Source organism: Lissotriton vulgaris, chromosome 1_1, assembly GCF_964263255.1.
Source record: "Lissotriton vulgaris chromosome 1_1, aLisVul1.2, whole genome shotgun sequence".
Classification (NCBI taxonomy): Eukaryota; Metazoa; Chordata; class Amphibia; order Caudata; family Salamandridae; genus Lissotriton; species Lissotriton vulgaris.
In genome coordinates, this window is record NC_141685.1 from 1,586,988,291 (window position 1) to 1,587,012,965 (window position 24,675).

A 24,675-nucleotide genomic window follows, 5' to 3' on the forward strand; every position below is an offset into this window, starting at 1 on the left:
ACAGTTTCACCCTACTTTGGGATTGTTAGAAGGGTATGGCGTGTGTCCTACAGCGCTTGAGCATGTCTGGGCCTACCTATCTCCTTTTGTTGTTGCAGCTGACGCCCTAAGTGTGACAGATATGTCCCATGCTCTCTTTGCCGCAGGAGCCAAGCTAAGCTCCACTGATGAGTCCAAAAGGCAGGCCCTTGTCTAGAGAAGCATGGCGATGGTAAAACAATGGACTATAATGAAGCCCGAGCGACTGTCAACGGCTGAGATTAATCCAAGCATCGCCTTGTTGTTGTTGCAGTGGAATATTTTCCCGTCACATAAGAAATGTAAGAAAAATGCATAGAATTCAGCAAAAGATATTCCATCCTTGCTGCCTCGCCTTTGCTCAGATGTTAGAAAGTGTGCTTGCTAGAGCCAACTATTCTAACATAGATATACAGAAAAAAGGCCCAACTGACCCATTCAGAACCAAAACGGTTTTAGTCACGTTCTCCCTTCTTCACAAAACGAAATTGGGTTTTCCCATCCTATGAACCATGTGCTCTTTTTCAGCTAGAGCATCAAGAAGACACCTCTGTGTATCTTTGCGATCGTAAGTAGTAGCCATATTACAAGGAAGTAAGTGGGAGTTTTATTTGAGCTAGTTCAGAGGAACGATTAAGAATAATTGAAGCTTCCTAACATCCCTACACGTATGCACATGTAACATCGGTTGCGACAGAACCCCACCTAACGTTTTCTTCATTATTTACCAAAGAAGCAACAACACTGTTGGTCCCATTGTGGGCTCCTTTTTTAATAGAAAGTTCACAAGTCACACTCCTTTCAGGATAGATGAATGTCAAATTTGTTTTTTTATTAAGGTCTTAAGCAATGTACAAAGAAAGAAACCCAATAATATTGAGTGACTTAGGGATGGCAAGATCTTTGGGAAGAACAATGAACATGGATTCCATGATGCTGTCATAGCATGGCTGACACCCAGTAGGCTTTGCATTAAAATATGATGTAATAAGCTTTGTTGTAAGAGCCAGCACACATGCAGTTTGCTTAATAGGTCCTTAGGTCTCACTTTACCTGATGTTTGTATGACTAAACTGTTTTCAGCATCTGGGGCTTAGAATTAGCGGACTGATCGCTGCATGTCGTTGCACCTAGTTTCTTGAGGAATAGTGGCACTTAATACTCTCTTCCTAATCTTCTAAGCCTTGATCCACATCTGTACATATGTTTTCACCATAAATAGCCTGTGCCAAAACACACATTAACAATAACAGACCTGGGGGCAGTGACTATATATTTCATGTAGTCAGGGAAGCAAAGCGTAAGCATGGAGGAATAGAGTTTTTATAATTGTGGCTCTTGTTTCAAGAGTGGTTGAGATGGTCTATTGTGTGGAAGATGTGGGGTTTCTAAGGCTGAAAGGATGAGTAGTGAAGGCTGTATCGTGGCATTAGAGGAAAGGTAGATACGTCGAGAAAGAGGTGGAACATGAATTGATGGGGTTTCGTTAATAGAGCAGCGAGAAAGTGTGAGTCTACCACTACTTGTCAGATTCATTCTGTGTTCGCAATACATGCGTTTTATTATATTTAGAAATCCATGAATTTGGATTTAACTGTATATATATATAATATCATGTTACCTTGCATTTAAGGTGCAACATCTACCATTAAACACCGCCTCGTTGCTAGGGTCTGTCTTAAGGCCAATATCATAGTCTTGCATACTGTGCGGGGTAGCACTACAAAAGGAGCCTGATAAAGAGGTCTAATCTTCTGACATTCTTTAAGACTCTTGAACGTGTTTGTCATTTGGGAGCAAAGAGAGGAGATCTTGACTTGGTGTTTTAGAAGAAGTGTTTTATTTAGTTTGCAGTTTGGTGTGGCACTTCGTACTTTCTTTCGTTTTTGTTAGGTGACATCTATATAAGTAATGAGTTCTATTGTATGCAAATTTGAAAATTACAATCAAAAGACAAATATTCTTTTAGGGGTTAGGGGTAGGGCGAGAGCTGCTCACCATGTTATCTTGGGGTTCTGGGGCGGGAGGGTGGGACTGCACGTGTGTTTTGCAATGGTGTTCATTACAGTGCGCGATGAGTGGCAATGGCGTAGACGACCTGCTTGGTGGGTCCCACTTGACTATGGCTGAAACGACTCATAGACTCCCCGAGGCGTCTCTGCGGGTGATCACGTGGAATGTTAGGGGGATGCTGGACAAGATTAAGCGTGGGGCGGTGTTGCGCTGGGGGAAAAGAGAGATTGCTGATGTGTTCTTGCTCCAAGAAACCCACATGATGGGCTCGAAGGTGCTGGGTCTACAGAGGTTCGGCTATCATCAAGTGTTTCATGCCGGGTTTTCCCGGGGATCCAGAGGGGTGGCCATCTTGATACATCGCAGGATGGCCTATGTCCATGAGAAGCAGTGGATGGACCCACAGGGTCGCTATATCTTTGTCAAGGGCATGTAGGCACTGAGTCTGTGGTCTTTGGGAGTGTCTATGCCCCCCCCCCCCTGCAGTGGGCCCTGGCTGAGAAGCTGTTCACAGTGTGGGAGGACATCCCCGAATCCCTGGCGGTAGTTGGGGGTGATTGGAATAATGTGATGGACGTGTGTGTAGATCGCCGGCGGCGCCAGGATGTAGGTGAGACCACCCCTCCCCCCCGCACACCAGACTGCATGCTATGACTGAGGGACTGGGCTGGACGGAGACCTGGAGGCATATGCACCCTACAGCACGCGAGTATACGTATGTGTCTGCTGTGCATGGCTCCTACTCAAGATTGGACTATGTGTTTGTGCCTAGTGACTGCTTGTGTAGGGTGAAGAGCGCTGACATCTTGCCGAGGGGCCTGTCCGATCACTCCCCTGTATCGATTAGGGTGGAACTCCGTAGACAACGCCAGCCGTTTAGATGGAGGATGTCCTCGTGGCATCTCCAGCAGCCTGCCTATGTGAAACACTTGCGTGAATCGATAGACCTATATTGGCGAGAAAACCTAGTTGGCGACATCGACGCAGGGGTGGTATGGGAGGCCATGAAGCCCACTATACGAGGGGTGGACATCGCGTGGTGTACCGCGGCCCGTCGGAAGCGTCGGGAAATGATCACGGAAGCGGCCACACAGGTGGAAACTTTGGAACAGCAGAACCGGGAGGGAGGCGATGAAGCCGGGCTACGGCTGCTTCTCCAGGCTCAACAAGCCTATGCATCTATCCTAATCGATGAGGCAAAACAGGCGTGGCTAGCCACACGCAGTAGAATATACCAATGGGGGGATAAGTCATGTACAATGCTTCATAGACTCTGCCAGCATAACCTCCAGCCGATCACACTGCCGGGCCTCACGTCCGACGACGGCGAGGTCCTTACAGACCCAGTCGAGCTAGCGGCGAGCTTTGCCACATACTTTGCAACTCAGTACGCCCCGTGCGACCGTCTATCGGCTGACGAGGTGGCTAATTTTATCGATGGCATGCCACCTAAGGCGGTGTCGGATGAGACCAGGAGGGCCCTTGATGCACCTCTTACAGCTGAGGAACTGGGTGATGCCCTGGGACAACTTAATGCCGGGAAGGTCCCTGGCCCGAGTGGCTACCCGAGTGAGTTTTACAAAAAGTTTCATATACAACTGGGGTCCCATTATCACCGTGCGCTCGAGACGGCGCGTGAGCAGGGCACACTGCCCCTAGACTGGCGCCATGCCAAAATCGTGGTATTTCAGAAACCAGGTAGACCCCCAGATAGACACGACTCGTATCGCCCCATTTCTTTACTTAATATTGAGCTAAGGTCCTGGCCAAGGCCCTGGCGAATCGATTATCCCCGCATATAACAGACCTAGTGCATCCAGACCAGGCCGGATTCATGCCTCATAGAGCGACGCGGCATAACATCCGACGCGCACAGGCAGCAATTGACGCCATGGGAGCCACAGGAGAACAAGCGGCTCTGTTACTAGCTGATATTAACAAAGCCTTCGATTCCGTCAGTTGGACATACCTGTTTGCACTTTTGCCCCGTCTCAATCTAGGCCCGGTCTTCTTGTCCTATATCAGGCTACTATACACAGACATTACGGCCTCGGTGCGTGTCGCCGGAGCGGTGTCAGAGATATTTCACATTGGACGAGGGACCCGACAGGGGTGCCCGCTCTCCCCCTCCCTATTTGCTCTGGTCATGGAGCCACTGGCTGCCTGGGTGCGTATAGATGCACAAATGCGGGGCTTTGTATGGAACGACAACTTATCGGATAGAATTGCGCTTTACGCGGACGATGTCCTTTTCTTTCTTACCGATTTGCAGCGCTCGGGGCTGCGCGTGCTGGAAATTATGCGAATCTTTGGGGAGGTCTCGGGCCTTTATCTGAACCTGCGCAAATCTACACTATGGGTGCTGGGTGAGGGCACCATAACAGATCCCTGGACATCGGGACTGCAGGTGGCGACGGACGGTCTGAAATATCTGGGGGTGTTCCTATCGGAGTCAGCGAACATTGCCTGGGAACGCAACATAGTGCCCGTTTGGGACCGAGTTCAGACTGATGTCAAAACTTGGTCTCGGATGCCCCTGTCTATATTTGGCAGATCTGCGATTTTTAAGATGGTTGCGCTCCCGCGTCTCCTCTACCAATTGCAGAATCATGCCTATCCAATCGCACCCCAGTGGTTTCGACAGATCAACTCGGTCTTGGGCCGCTTTCTATGGGCTGGGGGGGCGGCCAGAGTAGCACTGCGTACATGCTTCTTGTCCACTTACTGTGGAGGCCTGGCCACCTCGGATCTACTGTCCTATTACCAAGCCGCTCATCTGCTAATCCTGAACGAATGGTGGTATGGCGACGGCGGGGATCCGGCCTATGCCCTGGAACGCACATTGATGGGCAACAATACGCTCCACATAATCCTCTACTCAGCCCGTTTGCAACGGAAGTTGCCGAGGGTCACAAGACTCGTCTTTGCTGTATGGCGACAGGCCTTGCGCCGCATGGGCTGGTGGGGTCGACTGACCGCTGAGACACCGCTGTGGCATAACGGCCTGCTACCCGAATTGTCAACCTTATCAGGATTCGACGGCTGGGATGCGATCGGGATCTCACAGCTGGGACATGTGATGTCCGGGACAACGCTCAAGTCCTTTCAGGTGCTTAGCACCGAATGCAATATGCCCCAGTCCCAATTTTTTAGATACTTACAATTCAGACACGCACTAACGCCCAGTATTGCCAACATTGACTCGCTTCCTGAATTTAGTCCAATTGAGGCGAAGGTCTTTATGGGTGACCTGGGGGATAAGAAAGTCTCTCGTATATATCAGACGATGGTCACTCATTGTTCCTCCACCCTTCTTCCATTAAAGACGGCTTGGGAAGCCGATAATGGCCCCCTGGATGAAGATGATTGGAGAGAAGCCCTAGAATCCCCTAGGGGGGCAGCCATCGCCATACGGTTTAGACTAATCCAATTCACAATTCTCCATAGAGCATACTACACCTGTGAGCGTCTGTGGAAAGCAGGCTTGATTGGGTCCCCGGAATGTTTGCGCTGTGGTGTTGCGGTGGGCACTTTGCTCCACACGGTATTGTCGTGCCCTAGGCTGGTTGGCTTCTGGAGGGGTGTGTGGGGCTGCCTGTCTGAGGTGCTGGGTTGGACTCTTCCTCGCACTCATCGCCTGGGCCTACTCCACATCCTAGAGGGGGTTGGTGGAAACATATACAAACGCCATTTGTTGCTCCTGGGGCTGGTAGTTGCCAAAAGGGACTTGGCTAGAGCTTGGAAGGACGTGAGGGCCCCCCCCCCCTGAGTGCATGGACTTTTGTATGGGTCTAGAGCGACCGATCTTTGAAGCACGAGGGTGCCCCCGCAAACATTTTAAGGTGTGGAAAAGGTGGGCTGATTATAGGGGGTTGACACTGGACCCTCCGGCAGAACTGGAGGAAGATCTTTAGTCCCCTGATGTATGCAAGTCCTTGCATTACGCCACGAGTATCATGTCACGATTAAACACCGAAGCTAATTGTACACACGTGCGCAGGGTTAGGGTGGGGCACAGGGAAGGGTGTGGGAGGGTTGGGTAGTTGGGGTTGGTAGGGGTAGGGGCGGGTATAGCTGTGTTCTCTTATAAATGCTTTCTCTTGACTCCTTGATTGGACGTTTGGTCCTGTGCTGTAACTGTACCAAAATGCTTGGTGGTGTTCTCCTGATTGTGGGGAGCCACGCGTATTACTTGCCCGATCCTATAAATAAAATTTGTTGTGAAAAAAAAAAAAAGAAAAATATTCTTGATTTCCAGTGTGGAAAAACATTCTAGACAACGAAGCATGGAATGATGGTATTGCTTGTAAACAGAAAAACTATTTTATATCAGTATCTACTTTATGTGAGAAATAAATAAACCCTCCACTCAGGGCCTCATTACTTTCATTCCCAAAACAAGATGCGTTATATAAAACTATTTTCCTAAATAACTGAAACGTTTGAAAAACTACTCCTTGTACAACAGATTGCTGGAGAATTTATAACAGAAGTAAAGCATGCCAACGTTTAGCGTACCCATGTTTCAACTTCTTTTTCAAAATATCCCTCATCTTAATTAATAGTAGCTGATGTATCTTACTGGCTCTCCCACCAGTGAATTTTAAGATCTACAAATTTAGCTTGATACATGAACTGCTTTGGTGGCAGAGGAGTGTAACCGAGGATCAACTAGACTGAGAAGTGGCTGGTGTTCACAGAAGATGGCAGACATCAGGGCCTGGCATTCCACCAGCTTCAGTTTTCAGATACTTGCTTAGCGTGTGCTCCTAGAATTTCTGTGGCTCACTAATGCTGCAGATTGGGGCTGTTAGCTGTGCACTTGTTTTCTGCAAAGTGTTTAAAGCACATGTCTAATTAACGGCGGCCAGCACAGATTGGAAGAAGGGAGGCAGGTAGGTGGAGAGGATGCGGGGGCAGCACGTATTAACAAATTAAATAAAATGAAAACACATACATTCTTGCTGCTCCCTCGCCATGTCTCTCCTCCAAAGTCCCTCGCTCGGCCTGAACAGGAAGCACACCCAGGCTCCCAGCCAACCAATGTCAACATTGCCTTAGCAGTGTTGTGATTAGTCTGAGCGCCATGGTTCGGTGCTCAGACGCTGACTGGGAGCCTGGGCATGTTCTCCATGCAGGGTGTAATGCAGCCTGCAATTAGAACATGCATAGTGCGCATGACTGTTTGGATGGCCCGAGAGGACCAGCAAAACAGGAATAGCACACTTAGGAGGGTGCTACCACTCCACCTCTGCCCTGCTCTGTGAGCAGAGCAGCCCGCCCCACCCTATAACACAAACCTGCCGGAAGTAGGACAAAATAAAATGATAAAAACGCACGTTATTATCATCTTATTTTCCCTTCATTACACTGCTAAAAACAAGTGGGGCGACGCTTCTCCACCTTGGAGGAGCCGCTACTGTCTCTTATAATCTCTTTATGCAGTATAGTTCACTGAATATATCACAGGAAATATCTGAATAAGTATTTGCTTATCCTGCTTTTTCTTTTTTTTAACACGATCCTAAGATAACATAGAGTTCCAAAATGTTGTCCTATAACTCCGGACACACTTGCCCATAATATGCATACAATTTCAGTGAAAGAAACCAGTGCAGCAGGTGTGACTATTTTACATAAAAATAAACTTATAATACGTACCATTGCTGCATCTACTATTACTTATGTGACACTAGATGATGTTCAGGCGAGCTACCTATAGAATGCCTTACCATATATATATATATATATATATATATATATATATATATATATATATATATATATATATATATATATATATATATATATATATATATATATATATATATATATATATATATATATATATATATATATATATATATATATATATATATATATATATATATATATATATATATATATATATATATATATGTATATTACCTACTGGCGGTAGCCAGTAGGTATATATAGTTAGGACCTAGTTTCCATAGGAAATCCCCAACATTCTATTGGGAATAACTTTGGCGCTGGTTGATGAATCTTCGCAAATTTCTCAAAGAAGATGGCTTGCTCCGCTCCGCTCCTTCCCTGAAAGTTTGGGGGGGATTCGTCAAGTGGGGGCTGAGAAAAAAGGGGGGTCCCAAAACGTGTTTTCCCCATGTTAATTTCCATAGGACCTTTAGACTCAGCTACAGCTTGAACCGCTGAAGGGAATTACACCAAACTTGTGAAAATGGTAGTGTCTGGCATGCAGATCACGCTTTTGGTAAAATAGTGTAAATCCCTCCAGTGGTTCCAGAGAAAATTAGAAGAGAAATAAATTATATATCTATAAGCGCGCACGGGTGCGCGCACCCCGCGATTTTTCGCGATTTTTTGGGGGGGGGGGGGCTTGGGGGGCTTCTCGCTTTCATTTTAATGTTTTTAATTTAATTTCGAGGGTGCCCACCCCTCGTTTTGCACCCCGAGATCACCGCCGCCGCCCGAGCTGCCTTAAGATGGCCGCCGCCTGGTTGTGGGCGGGGCCGGGAGGACGTGGTTTTCGCTTCCCCCTGCCTGGGGGAAGCCTTTGCTGTGGCCGGCCCCGCTGCTGTTGATGCTGTTCACCCCGATCATCTTCTCTCGCTGGCAGAGGGCTCTGCTGGTGCCCCTGTCCTCTCCCGGGGAGTGGCTTCCCTATCTACAGCTGGCAGGTAGAGGAGGTGACGCTGGCAGGGCAGTGAGCCAGGCGCCCACCAACTTCCCAAGCCCGCGCTCCCAGGGGCCACGCGCTCCCGCCCTGGTCACCGATGACAGGACCCCGGAGCCGCGCGCATGACTGGGAGCCTCGCGCGCCCTGACAGGATCCTCTGCTGCGGATGAGGGCCAGCTGTGACCTCGCCACGGAGTGAGGCTCACAGCGACGACGGGGCTGGCAGGAGGATCCCAACTACCCTCGGCTTCCGCCAGCCAATGGCGAGCACATCCACCGAGAGGCACTTGGTATTCAGAGCAGCGAGGGGGCCGTGTGGGAGCGAGGGAACGACGCGTGCGGTAATGCAGCAAAAGGAGAGCACTGGGGAGGGAGTGGGATACGAGAGGAGGGACACATATCCGAGGGGTTTGTAAGATGAGGGGAGGGGTATGAGAGGAGTGGGTTACAGGAGGGAGATACGCGAGGTGAGGTACACGCACACACAGGTGTATGTGTGTGTAAAATACATTTGTACTTACGTAGCGCAAATGCCAATATATATGCCCTAATAAAACATGTTTCTGCATTAAGTGTATCATTAAACGAAGTCACACAATGTATTACCGCGCAACCAAAATAAATACATTTGATTACAATTGTTGTGGGAGAGGATCATATGACCCACTCAAGGCTTTGGCTGGTGTGACGTATGGGTTCCTTCTCTCGCAATCAACAAATAGATCAATAGCATATTTTCAGCGGAGCATTTATTTTGTATTCAGTGCCTGATGAAATTATTAGACTAATATTGTACGTGTGATATATATATACACACACACATATATATACATGTATGTATGTATGTATATATATCACTGAAAAAACCATAGGTTTTAGGCCTTATATAGTTAGGAATTAGCATATATATATATAGATAGATATATATATTAGCTTTTAAAAAACCAATGAAATTCACTGAAAAAACCATAGGTTATAGACTATATATAGTTAGGAATTAGCCTTTAAAAAACCTTGGAAATTCACTGAAAAAACCTTAGGTTTTAGCCCTTATATAGTTAGGAATTAACATATAAAAAACCATTGAAATTCCTCCTATATAGTTAGCTGGACATTTTATTGATATAAAACCAATGAAATTCAACATATAGTTAGTTGCACTAACTATATATTTCGCGCATCCGCAATCCAATGCTGATGATGTCACATATTACATCATTCATGACATTTTCAGTGACATCACTGATGACATCATCCAGTGTCTGTGTGTTTTTGTAAAGTTTAAATATGTTTTACATATTGAAGAATGAGTGGATGTATAAGAGTATGGATGAAGGATTTGATTATATAAGTGAGTAAGTATGTGTTAGTATATCTGTGAAAATGTAAGCTGTTCTGTGTTTAACTGTATAGATTAAGAAATCAAAGTGTGATTGATTCTTTACAGGACTGACTAGGTGTGTGAGTAACTCCATGGATGAGTGGCAGTGTGTGAGTGTCTGCATAGGTGTATGAGTGCATATGATAGTGTTGCAATGATGAGTGACAGTATGTACGAGTGACCTTATGGGTGAATGAATTAATGTGCATGTAGACGTAGGAATCAGTGAGTGGGTATGTAGTAAATGGTATTGCTGTGTCAATAGTTTCAAAAATGATACTCTGTATTTTACACTAGGTGTAACAGAGGTTATATTAGAGTGTAAGGAGGTGCATTGTATTATCACATGAAGTATATCATCAGTGGTGTGATTATTGATGTTAATTGAGCTGTCATCAGTGATGTCATCAGTGATGTCACTGACCATGTCATGAATGATGTAATATGTGACATCATCAGCATTGGATTGCGGATGCGCGAAATATATAGTTAGTGCAACTAACGATATGTTGAATTTCATTGGTTTTATATCAATAAAATGTCCAGCTAACTATATAGGAGGAATTTCAATGGTTTTTTTTTTTTTTAATTTTTGAAAACCTTTATTGCGCATGTAATAGAAAAACAGATACGGGCCTACAACCAACCGGCCGGCCACAATACTTTTGAGCACAGGTGCTAGCAATACGGTCCCCCAACGGCATCAGGTGATATAGCAACAATTAATAACAGTTACACTGGAAAAATCATGTCGCCAGGGAGAAGGAGCAGTGAAGGTTAAATTTTAAAGTTTTTCCGATTAAATAGAAATCAATGAAGGATAGGTGCAAAGGAGATCTGAGTCCGTACAGTAGTTCCCCCACATGAGTAGGCAGCAGGAATAATAGCAGCAATTGCGTGAAGCACCCCATCAGAGTGGCAATACAGTAAAAGAACAAATTGGACAACAGGAACCATGCTCGTACCACTCCCAGCGCCACCCACTCCCAACCATCCCCTATCACAGACCCAGAAAGGAAAACAGTAGAAGAAAGCGCAGAAAAGTGAGAAAAAAGGCCCATAGAAACTAAATAGGGAAAATGAAATCTACCCCCCCACCCTACACCAATGCGGAGGCTACGGCCTACCCCCCCGACAATGTGCCTGTCGCCCATTAAAGAACCCGAAATGTAGTTCAAGTAAAGGAAGAGAAGAAAGGAAAAGATAAGAAAAAATAATAAAATATAACTCTGAAATATAGAGAGTGAGAAAAGGCCCTCCTAATCTACAACTCTCACAAAATACAAGTGAAGCGGGAGGAGGAGCAATTCCAAACGTTCCCAGCCCCCCAATCAAAAACACTGTCCCCACCCAGTTTGTGACTACTGAGAAACAAGTATTAATACAAAAACAGTTGGGGAAAGACATTATATCGTGCATGACTTAAACAAGTGTGTAACATTTCTAATCCCGGTCCAACCAACCAAGCAACCGACAGCATAAAAAGAACCTAGCCCTGACCCGACCTCGGACAGATCCCAAAATGAGGCGCATGAAGAAGGCCCGCCCCCACCAAGACAAAGAACCAATATGGCCGCATAACGGAGGAGAGTAAACCAGTTACACAAAATGGCCATCGAACATCACCAGTGAATCCTTTGTCCTTCCCAATCAAGTCCCATAGGCCATCGAGGAAATATAGGGTCTCCAAAGCGCAGTACGAGGGCCACAATGGGAAATCCATCAAGGGGGCCAGCTGCTGCAAGTCCCGGGCACGAGGCAGAAACATTGTTTCAGGCAGTAGAATGGCAAGCCCCGGAGACAAGGGAAACAAAGTATCGCAGACACATCCATTGGCCGGCCGGTGGCGGCGTCCGCAGAGGCAGAGACAATCACGTCTTCTCCACAAGGAAAGAGAAGCACTGCATCACCAGTAGGTTCAGATGAAGATAGTCCCAAAGTTGGCTGGCCCCCCACACTGCGATCCCTCCGTAGATCAGACACCATTGTATCGAGGCAGTCACCCAGCACTCGAAAACCCGCACACATTTCCGCTCGAAAGTCGGACAGGGCGGCCAGGATAGTTCCGTAGGAAACCGGTGTTTGGAGTCCCTCGTCTTCATGTTCCCGGGAAGGAATGCGCAAACTGACCCCCAGCGCTCGCCGGGCGACACCACCGGCAGACAGGGACGGGTGCTCTCCCCCGTTCTCTGAAGCAACAGACCCCGCCATGATGATTGGGGCACAGAGTGAACTTCAAGGCGGGTGCAGCGTGATCAACCAGCAGTACAGGGCTCCAAAGCCCGTAAAATCGATGAGGGTCGGGCTATCGTCACTGAGGACCTTAGCGTTGCAAGCCGACACACCGGGCCAAGGGAGCAGGCACCCAACGTCCTTTCAACATGGCCGTGTGCTCCTTCTCTCTCGCCACCCGCCTCAAACAAAGACGCCGTATTTGCAGAGCGTCTTGAGGGGCAATAGATCACAGGGCGCAGATTGCGGCGTTCCCCAGCAGGCAGCTCAGCCAGGAGTCCGTCTCGGGAGGATATTGCCACCCTCTCCGTTTCGGTGTATCGCGGGCAGATCGGCCGCCTCTAAGCCTCCCGTACTCGGGGACGGTCGGCGGTGTAGTCCCGGGGCCAGGGCTCGGAGTCGTCTCTCACCTATCTCCGGCTGCCGGGCGAGTTGAGAGTCCCGGGAAAGACGATGCAAGTCAGCACAGCGTAACGCGCAGTCCGCCGCCAAAATTGACAGGATAGGATTCAGGATATCAGCGCGGAGGAAAGGTAGCTGGCGGAGCCGGGAGCCTACACGTCTTCACCAGTCGCCATCTTGGCTCCTCCTCTTCAATGGTTTTTTATATGTTAATTCCTAACTATATAAGTGCTAAAACCTATGGTTTTTTCAGTAAATTTCCAAGGTTTTTTAAAGGCTAATTCCTAACTATATATAGTCTATAACCTATGGTTTTTTCAGTGAATATATATATATATATATATATATATATATATATATATATATATATATATATATATATATGTAACAGTTATGGAGCACTTTGAGAACTGTAGTCCCGCACAATGTAATGAAAGGTCAACAAGACAATGCAACAAAGGGAACCTGGAAGTTATCACCACTTGGGGGTTAAAAGTAACCTAAAAAGAACTGGTACTCACCTTTGCTGTATGATTGCAATACGGTGATAAATATGGAAAAGACACTATGAAAGAACTGTCCCTTTAACCTGGAAGAAATGGACGTAGTCCCTCTTCAATGTCTTAAGTTAACGTTATTTAAATCTGAACGAACCCACTGATTTTTCAGCAAATGGAATTTGAAGAAGAGTCGTGGGACTCGAAACGCTGCATGCCTGTCAGTCTTTTAATAAAAAGAAACCTTATAAGTATTGCTGGTGTGGCCTGGATAGCGTTGCAGATGGAGCGTGTGTGCTCTTTTGGATATATATTTCTTTATTAACATTTTCAGACAAGAAATACCAGTACAATAGTTGCAATGATACAATACATTTCATTCCAGTTCCAAGGAAAGGAATCATGTCAGTGTAGGAGCGGGACAGGAAGGGAAAAGAAGGGGTACAAAAATCAGTATGAGCAATCACATAATACCCATCAACAGTGGGAGGAGAGATAAACCCAGATAGTGTCCCATGCGATTGACCCTCAACGAAGATCAACAAGGGTCCAACGCCACCCATAACAGTATGTGACCCTCGATCACATCCTACAGTTGTGGCTGGGTATACATTAGTCCACGTAAGGCATAAAAACATTCACATGCCACCCACTTCTCTAATCACAATTCGGAGGAAGCAATGAAGTACTAAGATCCCACAGAGGATCGGGAGAGGGTCGTGTCAGAGTCCATCGACTCCTCACTGTAGTTCCCCCTATGCGATCAATCATCATGTCCCACAGGTTAAGATCTGTCTCCGCATTCTCATCCGTGCGGACCCTACGGAGTCGTACCACTTACGAAACGGCCCATTCCAGTAGGTCTGATTTCCATTGGTTGTGTGTTGGGAGTGCCACCTGTGCCCAATGAATAGCTATCCGGCGCCTGGCAAGTACTAGGGCTAAGAGTGCGAATTTGTAACCCATCTTGTTTGATGGTAAGGTTTCTTCTGGCCCCAGTCACCAGGGTAACCGTGGAACTAACACCCTCCCAATATGGGCTCAATGGTCTACAGTCCCATGTAACATGGGTAAATCCGACTGGGGAGACCTCATACCTCACACAATCTGCCACTTGAGTAGGGTGAATGCTATTCAGACGCTGAGGTCTTAAGTAAGCTCTGTGGAGGTAATAGAATTGCGTAAGTTTGAATCTCGCATTACTTGCAGTCTCAAGCACCTGTGCCATTGCTCTACACCATTCTGCATTAATCATTTATATTAACTACATTACAGCAGCTGTTACTTTAAATTAAGTCACTATTACATTTTCAAAAGACTTCTCTCAACCCAATGTCTTAAACAGAGATGGACGTAATTCTTTTTTGTTTGCATCAACTGATGAACATCCTACGGAATTCATCTAGCCTTTGCCACAATGAATGTACATTGCTGCCCAAAAAAAATTCTCTCAGTGAAGAGGCTAAGATACTCTGAGCCTAATTCACAAAAGGGCTTCTGCACTCGTGGCGGAGGCTCCGCAGATGTGGGTAGTCTCCGCTGTCGAGCGGAATCTCTGCCATGAGAATTCTCAGTATAGATATTAGGGATTTGAAAGTTGAAAAGTAGTTTAAGTATGCTTTCTTGTGTCCAGGTACCTCTGGATCTAATGATGATAAAAGAATGTGTATGTAATGAAGAAAAAGAATGAACTGATCAAGAATAGGCTAATTAATATTTTGATGCTGAGGAATTATTTTTTTCTCCAGAGTTTTATAGAGCGCAAACTTGACCCGAAAGTATTGGGTATCAGAGCGCTTTTCCTCATTAAATCACGTATCTTCATTAAGCAGTGCGGCAAAATCAAAATGAGAACTATCAGCCAAATCAGACTTGTTTTATTTTTTAATAGGGAGGATATAAAGAATATTGTTTGACATAAGAATGCTTGTTTTAGACTAGAGGTTCTTCTGAGATGTTATCCATGAGACTTCAGGGCATGCTTACTGACGTTCAAACCGTGTATGTTGCAGCACTCGCTACAAATTTTGTCAATGTTTGTGAAAACATCTAATTGCATAGAAATTTGAAAAGTCATTTGCAGGACATTTGAATGTTTGGACTGCAGTGTTTACACATGAAATCAACCCAGTTAACTCTCTTTCATTTATTTGCCAAAATCATATGCAAGGCAAAAGATTATATAAGAAACAACAGTTTCCCTATCTGTCTGTCTGTCTATCTATCTAGTAATTGCATACAAGGATAAGATGTGATATTAAGTCACGGTATCTGCTCAACATTCTCTGATTCTTGGCAAATGGTTTATTGCAGGGCATTTTTCATGTGTATTATAGGTATTTAACCACAAGCAGAATGAAAGGGGCTACACTCGGGCAGATGTGTAAATTCACATTTTAAGTTGTAGTGTGGCTGTGCATTTATTAGTACAGTTGCTCTGGATAAAGTGTTGTTTCTGGCCCACATTTATTTTCACTGTGATGGCGGAAATACATTTGTGCCAGGGCAGTAACAAAATAGGGCCTGATAACAAGGTATTTAGATAAACTGAACTAATAAACTTACATTCACACATTTATTACAACAGCACAAAGGTCGACGTCAGGTGTATTACCACATTACAGTATTATTGGCATAAGAAAAACATGTTTTACTTCCTCAGATATTGCATATAACTAATAAAATTAAACGGGGAAACAACTCTCCTAATTGTTGTGAAAATCTTCACAATTTGAATTCTGGTTTTGGTTAAATACAATTTTTTTACAACAAATACACATGAAAGGATGCCATGAAAACCATATATGCGGATGTTCAGAGTATATTATGCCATTTATTACTTTTGTTGATTGAGAGGAGAATCATCTTGACTCACCTGAGGCTTCACCTCCTGTGAGCCATGGCCCCACCCCACTATGGTAGTAAATAGCATATGTCACTGTATATAGACTATATAAATATATGTCTAGGACTAGGTGTTTCAATATGTATGCATTTCTATAATGATGTTCGCACTCTGCATGAGATCAGAATATTGTTCTGGTCATGTTGGGGAAACTACTGTTTGAATGGACATTTTGACTTAGAAAATAGCATTCTCTGTTGCATATAATTCAGCCTGACTAGTCAGTAAATTCTAGGCTCTATTGAATTATATTGACAGGTTTCCATTTACAAGTACAGTGTATGTGGTGCATAATCATAGTCCTGCAATTTTCCTAACATTAAAATGAGCATCATTGTGTTGTTTGAATGCACAGCTCCCGTCACATTGTTCCCCTTTGTGTGGTAATAATGACTGCTACACAACCAGGCTAATACCTGAGACAGCGATGCCAATGTAGTCTATGATCTTCACATTACACTACTGAATGTACATATCAACATGTAAAACTGATTTGACTTTTACTTTGCAGACACCAACTGGATTATTGCTAACACCGAGCCCCCTGCTGTCGAGTATTCATTTCTGGAGCAGTTTGAGCCCAGTGGCACCTCTGAGTCCTGCCAGGATGCAAGGACCAAATACCTTATTTCAGGTCAGTTTCTTTCAAAATATACATTTGCCCACACAAAGAAGGGGGGGGGGGGGTTTACAAAAGGGTTACATTGTGCTAGAGGCACAACCTTTTTCAGTCGCTATGTAACACTATGTTATATAACATACAACAAAAATGATACAGGGACCTTATCATCAGGAACTGACACCCTATAGAAAGAACCAGGGCTGGGGTCATCCTGGAAAAGTACAACAGCCCTCACTCACCAAAGTGGCATGCTTCATCATCAGGCCCTTTCGCACCGCGGTTACTTGCTGTTAAAAAGAGTCTCTTTTTTTTTTACCTCCCCTCTTAATTTCCCGATATGAATTTTTAGAGGGGCCTGACTACCCCTGCAACATAATTCAGTGTTCTTTTCTACATGCCATTTTTGATATTTGATTTAGTTTCCTTGTAATTGACCTTGTGGAGTGCCTGGACGTCTTTTCAATGAGAAAAATAAACTGTAGTTATAAGTTGTACCTTTAATCAATAACTTTATTCCCTGAGCCTGTCATAGAGGTCCAGAAATTCGACATAAAAATATTAATTAATGTTAATAATAAAAAACTGGTAACATTGTTAAAAATCTGATAACATATATTTACAGTCTTAGCAATATATACTTCACCATAAACCTTAACACACAAATAGAAACAAAGCTTTAATCCATTGCCACAGTTTACCATCTACCCACAATACTTTCGTTTAAAAAAAAAAAGTATATCTTGCCCATGTGGCCCACGGAGGCAGTATTGATTTACTCTTATTGTACAGACATGCAGCCACTCTGTGTGGAAGATGGCTGTGTCACTGGTTGCCATATTTTAATGGCCTTAGTCATGGCTCTACCATCTTAGATTTTCATAAAAGGCCCCACCTGCTCAATGATTTCTACCACCACTACCAGGTGATTACGCTGCTGTGAAATCTTTAATCCCTGTATCTCTGTTAAAAATGCACTTGGTGCTGACACTCTTTTTAATGGTTCCAGAGCTCACTAGAAAGTGAAGCCTCATATTTCCAGAAGTTAAAAGAATGTGTTTTAGCCAATGTGCAGCCAATAGTTAACTATCAATGAGACCTCTGCAATGTTTCACTGTTACCCCTACTTAGTAATAAATTACCAAAAGATGGTTTACCTATGCCTTTGGGCTACAACAATCTTTCGCATAATCACATTACCTGAAAAAGTGAGGATTTGGAAGTCACCTTTAAAAATAGTTTCTCCATAATAACACCTATATCTCTATATTATTGAGCAGAACTAGGTTTCTAACTGCTAGCTACACTGTTCCCACTATGACTCTTGAGTTAATTTTGGCCTACAGGCCTCTGGGATTCAACTCTCTGTTTGAGGAATGGGTCATTGAAATAACACCTTATTGCACGTAAATGCTTATCTAAACATTCCTTCTCTGCCAACGACCCTTAATCTGCTCCCCACTTTGGAATTACTTGGCCTTAACCAGTTAGTTATTGGCCTCACTGTGCTAGTCACAACATTGAGCTTTTCTTAAGTATTAAGTATAAAGTGTGAACTGAACTAAGATTCCTGTTTGGTGTTGAAGGCCATCTTAAAATGCTGGTTTCTCCTCTAACATGTTGGACTCATATGTGGCCTTTGGTCTAATCAACTGTGTCATGCTAAATATTAACATGCTAGTCCCGCCAGCAGATTCTGTAGATCAAAATGAATACACCTTCTATAAATTGACAATGCTAACCACTGGAATAAAATCAGAAATGTACACCATTAAAGTCCATACAAGGAAATATTTCCAGTGTACTGACCCCTTAGGAAGAATCTGTTAATATGAGTAATGCTAATGTCGAAGGAAACTTATTTTGCTTGACAAGAAACATTACTGCTCCACCCAATCTCTTTGACCATTTTTGTTTAAAGGACGTTACTCATTATTGTTCAGAAACTTACGCTCTACCTTACTTTTCAATACTTTATGTTGTAAATGTGCTTAGCTCGAACCCTGCTCAAAGTATTCAAAATGTGTAGGATCCCAGCACTCAGCTGCATTGCACGACAGAAAGAAGGCAAGACAATGTCATATCTACAAAGAACTGGTGCTGTTTCTTTTTCCTCAAAAGCTGGCCCCCTTTGATCCTGCCTTGCGCCATGCACACACCCTTCTACCAAAATTCAAGCTTGTGTGTTATACCTAACATAGGTTTTGTACTCAAAGGGTACCTATAACTTTAAAACAATTCCCACATTGCATGTAAGCTGTGCTACTCATATTGTTTACCAGGAGCTCGGGGTTGAGTATGTAGAAGATTGTATCAAACTGGCCCCTTTAGCGCTATGGTGTGCTGTCTGTGTGAATCGACATGTCGGCCTTAATAGGGAGGTGATCATTGACTGCCTTGCTTAGACAGAGGTTTGGCCATACCCTGGTTGCAATATATTAAGCATGAAATGTCTAACCTGGGGAGACCGGAACCTTTTTCTACCCTTTCAACTTTGTCCAAAGCTGGCCTACCTTGGGTTAGAAGAGGGTTTCAAACTAGGAAATCTCGGCTCAGGGAGGAAGGTGAGCTTGTTAAGATTTCTGTAAGGGAGTAGGAACCTTCAAACCACCCCTACATTTGGAGCTGTACCTGTCATGGGTGGTTGCTACCTGGGATAGAGTCCTTTTAACCAGATTTAGTCTCGGCCTTGTGAGGTGGCAACTGGGTTTCCCACTGTGTAAATTTGATTCCAGCAGCGTGCGAATCTGCGCCCTAGTGATGAGTCTAAGCCCCGAGCCTGCTCCATTTCACCTTTTCTTACAAGTACTACCTGGCATACTCCAAAAGGTTTCTAGTTCCACTAATTAGAGAGTGTTGCATAAGATGCTGTGCTGATACCTTGTTGTACCTGCAACAGCTAAACTCCCCCACCCACTGTCCCACTGTAGTAGCATTTGTTAATTTTAAAGTGTAAAATTGCCAAAAGAAAACAAATGGTATTTTAAATGACAGATACCCCAAGTCAGATATGTTTAAATGTTAATATAAGGGCATTGTCTGACTTATTTGTCCTGGTTGTTGACCCCAACAGTATGATTTTTTAACCCTGACTTTTTGGCTAAAGACTTTTTACCTATTCAAAATCTTTTCCCCGCCTGTTTTTACTATGTGATTAACTATCTGTTGTCTGTTGTTTTTAATTCTGTGCACCGATGAGGCCCTGACTATGTTTTAATGTTTGTATTGTGTTTTTTATGACAGTTTTTTTGCTGCCGAAAGTTGCTTGAAAAAGTTCCAGGGCATATTGCAACCCCATGCGAAATTCATGTCAGCTATAGTTCAAATAGTAGATAAACAAATTAAGTCTCAGAAATTGTCACTGGCCTGGTTCTGAATCTTTCTAACCCCTGAAAATCCCCCTAGAGCCCTTGGCACTCTCCTTGCTAAATCTAGGCTCAAAACAGAATCACAAAGTATTCACTCTTTGCCCTTTGTCTTACCCCTAGGTAGCAGACATGAGTCGTTGGAGCAGTATGTTTGGGAGCTAGGGCTCAACCTGGTGATGTCCTTGTAGGATGAAAAGGTGTGTGTGAAATCACGCTGCTGCCAAAGGCATTTGGACGAATCAGCACCAATATCTGGTTGCTGGAAACAATTCAATTTGTTGGTAATCAAAATAGACTTGTTGTAGACTGATTTTATTATGCTGCCAAGTAAATGTAAAATGTCTACAACTAAGAATCATGAGGCCAAAACCAATGTAACCATAGTAGGGTAGTATGCATTTTAGAAATTTATAAAGGTTTGATGGTCTAGATCCATATTTAGCCTCACTTACTACCTATAGGGACAAGAAGACCGCATTGGACCATGTCAGAAAGTTACATGGTTTTCAAGTGGGATGGAATAGTCAGCTATAGTATTTGTGTTACATATCTTTCAGCCCTGTTCAACAAAATAAAATGTTTTCCTGGGAACCACCAAGTGCGTTGCACTTTCTTGGTTTACTGTGACCTGACGTGTAGACTTTAAACATCAAAATCTGCCAATTGCAGAAATGAGTAAACACTGGACATGCTGTATTCTGAGAAACACAAAAAACAAGCACAAAGCAATGGATAGAATGTGTGAATTAATCTCAGCAAATGGTAATAACTGGGAGCTGCAATCGATTTCTGTTCTCTGCCTCTCTACTAGACAGGGACCATGCATGTAAATTGGTCTTGGCTCAACCTCCAAAGGGCCTATCTATCGCAATTGCCATATCACCTTTAAATGGGATGGGGCACAACCTCATTATTGTTAGGCCTGTTTATTGAGGATAGCTACATGACCCATATCTTGGCATACCTGTCACGTTTATCTCACAGAGAAAGGCATCAACGGGGGTGATGAAGCACTTTAATTAAATCTCTGCCAGCCACTGGTATAGTGACAAAAAGTGTTTGTTTTAATGTTATGTCACACAAAAAGAGTCACGGGTCCGTATTAAAGGGAGGTTATATAGCTGTCGAAATGTGCTCTGCCATACAAGATAGGGGGTTTCGCTTTTCAGGACGGTTCCCCTCACACACCAGAGTTGTCATGCTTCATTATAGGGGTGCCTCCTCACATGAAAGACCTAGTCTTCGCGTGGGCTACAACCCCCTCTCTACGAGGGAGTAGCTCAGCGATGTTTTTATTGAGTCAGGCGGGGTGTACTAAACCCCTATGTGAGAATGGCATGTGTATAAAAAGGTGCAGTGCTGTGATGTGAAATTTTAAAACTGGTTACAGGGTTAACTATGTTGTGACTTTATTCAGCTATCCGTCGCCAGAATTAAAAACAATGAATAGCTGATAACACAAGTGCCGACATTAGAGACAAATGTGTAAATCACAAGACCAACATGTTTCGGACAGAAAGACCTATAATAGTGTCACATACAAAAACAACAGTTGATGGACAGAATGCAGAGCAATGTCATACATTCACCCCAGTACAGAGATCTGGGCATAAATCCATCGTTTTTTTGCACGTCACACCACCCCAGTTCAGACATGGCTATATGCAAATCAGCCTTGACCCTGTGCCTCATGGGAACAGTCCAGCCCTAACTGCCAAGCCATGTCTTCCCTGGACCGAAATCAAGAATCCTAGGACCGGTTTCTGGCTATCAGCCGTCATCAGCCAGGATAGCTTGACTCCAGTGGTGGGGAGAGCCCCGGACTCACGTCTGAGCATACCCGTCCCACTTGGGGTGACGAATGCAAAAACAACAGTTGATGGACAGAATGCAGAACAATGTCATACATTCACCCCAGTACAGAGATCTGGGCCTAAATCCATTGTTTTTTTGCACTCCACACCACCCCAGTTCAGACATGGCCATATGCAAATCAGCCTTGATCCTGTGCCTCATGGGCACAGTCAAGCCCGAACTGCCAAGCCATGTCTTCCCTGAACCGGAATCAAACATCCTAGGACCGGTTTCTGGCTATTAGTCGTCATCAGCCAGGATAGCTTGACTCCAGTGGTGTGAAGAGCACCACTGTCCTAGGATGCTTGATTCTGGTCCAAGAAAGACATGGCTTGGCAGTTCGGGCTGGACTGTTCCCATGAGGCACAGGGTCAAGGCTGATTTGCATATGGCCATGTCTGAACTGGGGTGGTGTGGAGATCAAAAAAACGATGGATTTAGGCCCAGATCTCTGTACTGGGGTGAATGTATGACATTGTTCTGCATTCTGTCCATCAACTGTTGTTTTTGCATCTATAATTGTGTCACGGCATATACTAAACAGTTAATCATACAGGTTCAGTATCATACTGTTGATTTATTCACGTGTTTTTCATGTTTTTTTCACGTTTGCTTGCACGTAATTGTTGCAGTAGCTGAACAACTGACCCTGAAGAAGGTTGTGACACTATTATAGGCCTTTCTGGCCGAAACATGTTGGTCTAGTAATTTACACATTTGCCTCTAATGTCGGCACTTGTGTTATCAGCTATTCATTGTTTTTAATCCTGACGCTGGGTAGCTGAATAAATTCCCAACATAGCTAACCCTGTAGCCAGTTTTAAACTTTCACATCACAGCACTGCACCTTTTTATACCCAACCCATTCTCACATAGGGGTTTAGTACATCCGCCTGACTCAATAAAAACATCCCTGAGCTCTTCCCTCATAGAGAGGGGGTTGTAGCCCACACGAAGACTTTGTCTTTCACGTGAGGAGGCACCACTATGATGAAGCATGACACCTCTGGTGTGTGAGGGGAACCGTCCTGAAAAGGGAAACCTCCTATCTTGTATGGCAGAGCACATTCAGACAGCTATATAACCTCCTCTTAATCCGGACCCGCGGCTCTTTTTGTGTGACTTTAATTAGGTGGGGCGTTGGCTCAAGCAGGTCCTTAAAACTCCTCTAGCCACCAAGTGTATTTATTGTTTAAATGTTATGACATGTCTGTGGCTCATGGTGTATTTTCGAGCATTTTGAATATTGTATCCTTGAATGGGCAAATAAAAATAAAAAATTTAACTTTTCTTTGTGATTGATTTTATGGGTGAAAAACAAATCAATTCTGTGTTTTCGTTTGAAAGATTCAACACTTCTACATGATATGGACAACATGCTACTCATAACAAATTGATTAATTTATTGTAGTGTTGTAGAAAATTCTCACACTTCTTTTTCTCCCCCTGCAGTTTCCAGCCATGTTGAATGGTCACATTCCAATGCCACTCTCAAGTCTGGACCGATGCTCCTCTCCTTCTCTGCTTTCATCAAATATTCAGAAATCCTGATAGGTATTCTGAAATTCTGATAATACCTTTCAAGAACTATGGACTCATTAACCGATGTAACAATTCATTGCATTGTGCTGATATTTTCCTGTGCTGCAAGATAGCCATCGTGAAACACTGTATACGTTGGTTGCACTTTTTACTGTATCGATATCCTAGTACAATGATGTTCATTTTAAACAGTGTTTTTATATGAAAACACAATATATGTTTTGTATTATTGTTAACATTTTTGCACCATCATATCTTCAAAGTGTTGAACACTGTTGATGGTGATGTATTTCATGATGTTCAGTAACATGTCTTAATAGGGATACTGTTTCCACCCTCCCCCCATACCCCCCCTGAATCGCTGTTCACTCACCAACCATGTTGATCCATGGTTTCTTCATGGTAACTCATGGATGACCAGGGTTTGACCATGTTTTTACCATGCCTTTGACCAAGGCACTTCCCGTGTTGATTCCCCTATTTGTATACACTTCTGCTTCTGTAATCTATAACCAACAGTGCCTTTTGCATAATGTCTTGCAATTGTTCTATGTATCGCCTGTATGAAGACAAAAGGCTAAGCTAGTGTGAAAGTCTGATATATTTTCAACACTTGCTTCCTCCCCTCACATTAGAAAATATGACAAAATATATAATGCTTCTTTATATGTATTACTTTCGGATTGTATTGATAAAAGCCTTTGTAATTCTTTGTTGAAAGCAATAAATGCTTTGGACTACAAAACATTCACTGCTCATGAGAAAAATACCTTTACAAACTATTAATTGTGACAGCTTCTTTGATAATACAATTTCACTTTCACATTATGCTTCCTTAGAAATTATGTTGCCTTTTATACTGCAAATGTTAATATTGGTTCCACTGGCAGAAGCAGCCCCAGTCAGATACAGTTTCTAAATTGAGAAATGTGAGGGTGAAGGCCTGTTTGGTGAGTATATGATCTCCACTGAGATGTGGGTTCACCTACTGCCTTGATTTCTGTACCATGGTTATGCAACTGTGTATTTATGCTCTATTACTGTATCCACTTGCACGAAAAAGTACTGTTCGACTAACAGACTCCTGGCAGGAGCAAAACCGAAGTGTACATAGATATGCAAGATCCTGTGCCCCGGGCGTCCCATCATGGGTGTTTCAATCTCT

At 44.0% G+C, this 24,675-nt stretch overlaps 1 protein-coding gene across 2 annotated transcripts in view; it reads left to right on the forward strand.

Annotated features, from left to right (window-relative positions):
- ELK3 (ETS transcription factor ELK3) overlaps positions 1-24,257 on the forward strand; it is a 128,936-nt gene extending 104,679 nt beyond the window's left edge. The window contains exons 4-6 of one of the 2 annotated variants that reach the window (XM_086918146.1): positions 16,639-16,761; positions 20,235-20,311; positions 23,421-24,257. In XM_086918146.1, the coding sequence (XP_086774272.1) occupies positions 16,639-16,761; positions 20,235-20,276 (165 nt within the window). In that variant the 3' untranslated portion in view covers positions 20,277-20,311; positions 23,421-24,257. The remainder of the gene's footprint in view (positions 1-16,638; positions 16,762-20,234; positions 20,312-23,420) is intronic. The other variant, XM_086918141.1, reaches the window with a different exon arrangement.
- The last annotated feature ends 418 nt before the right edge of the window (positions 24,258-24,675 follow it).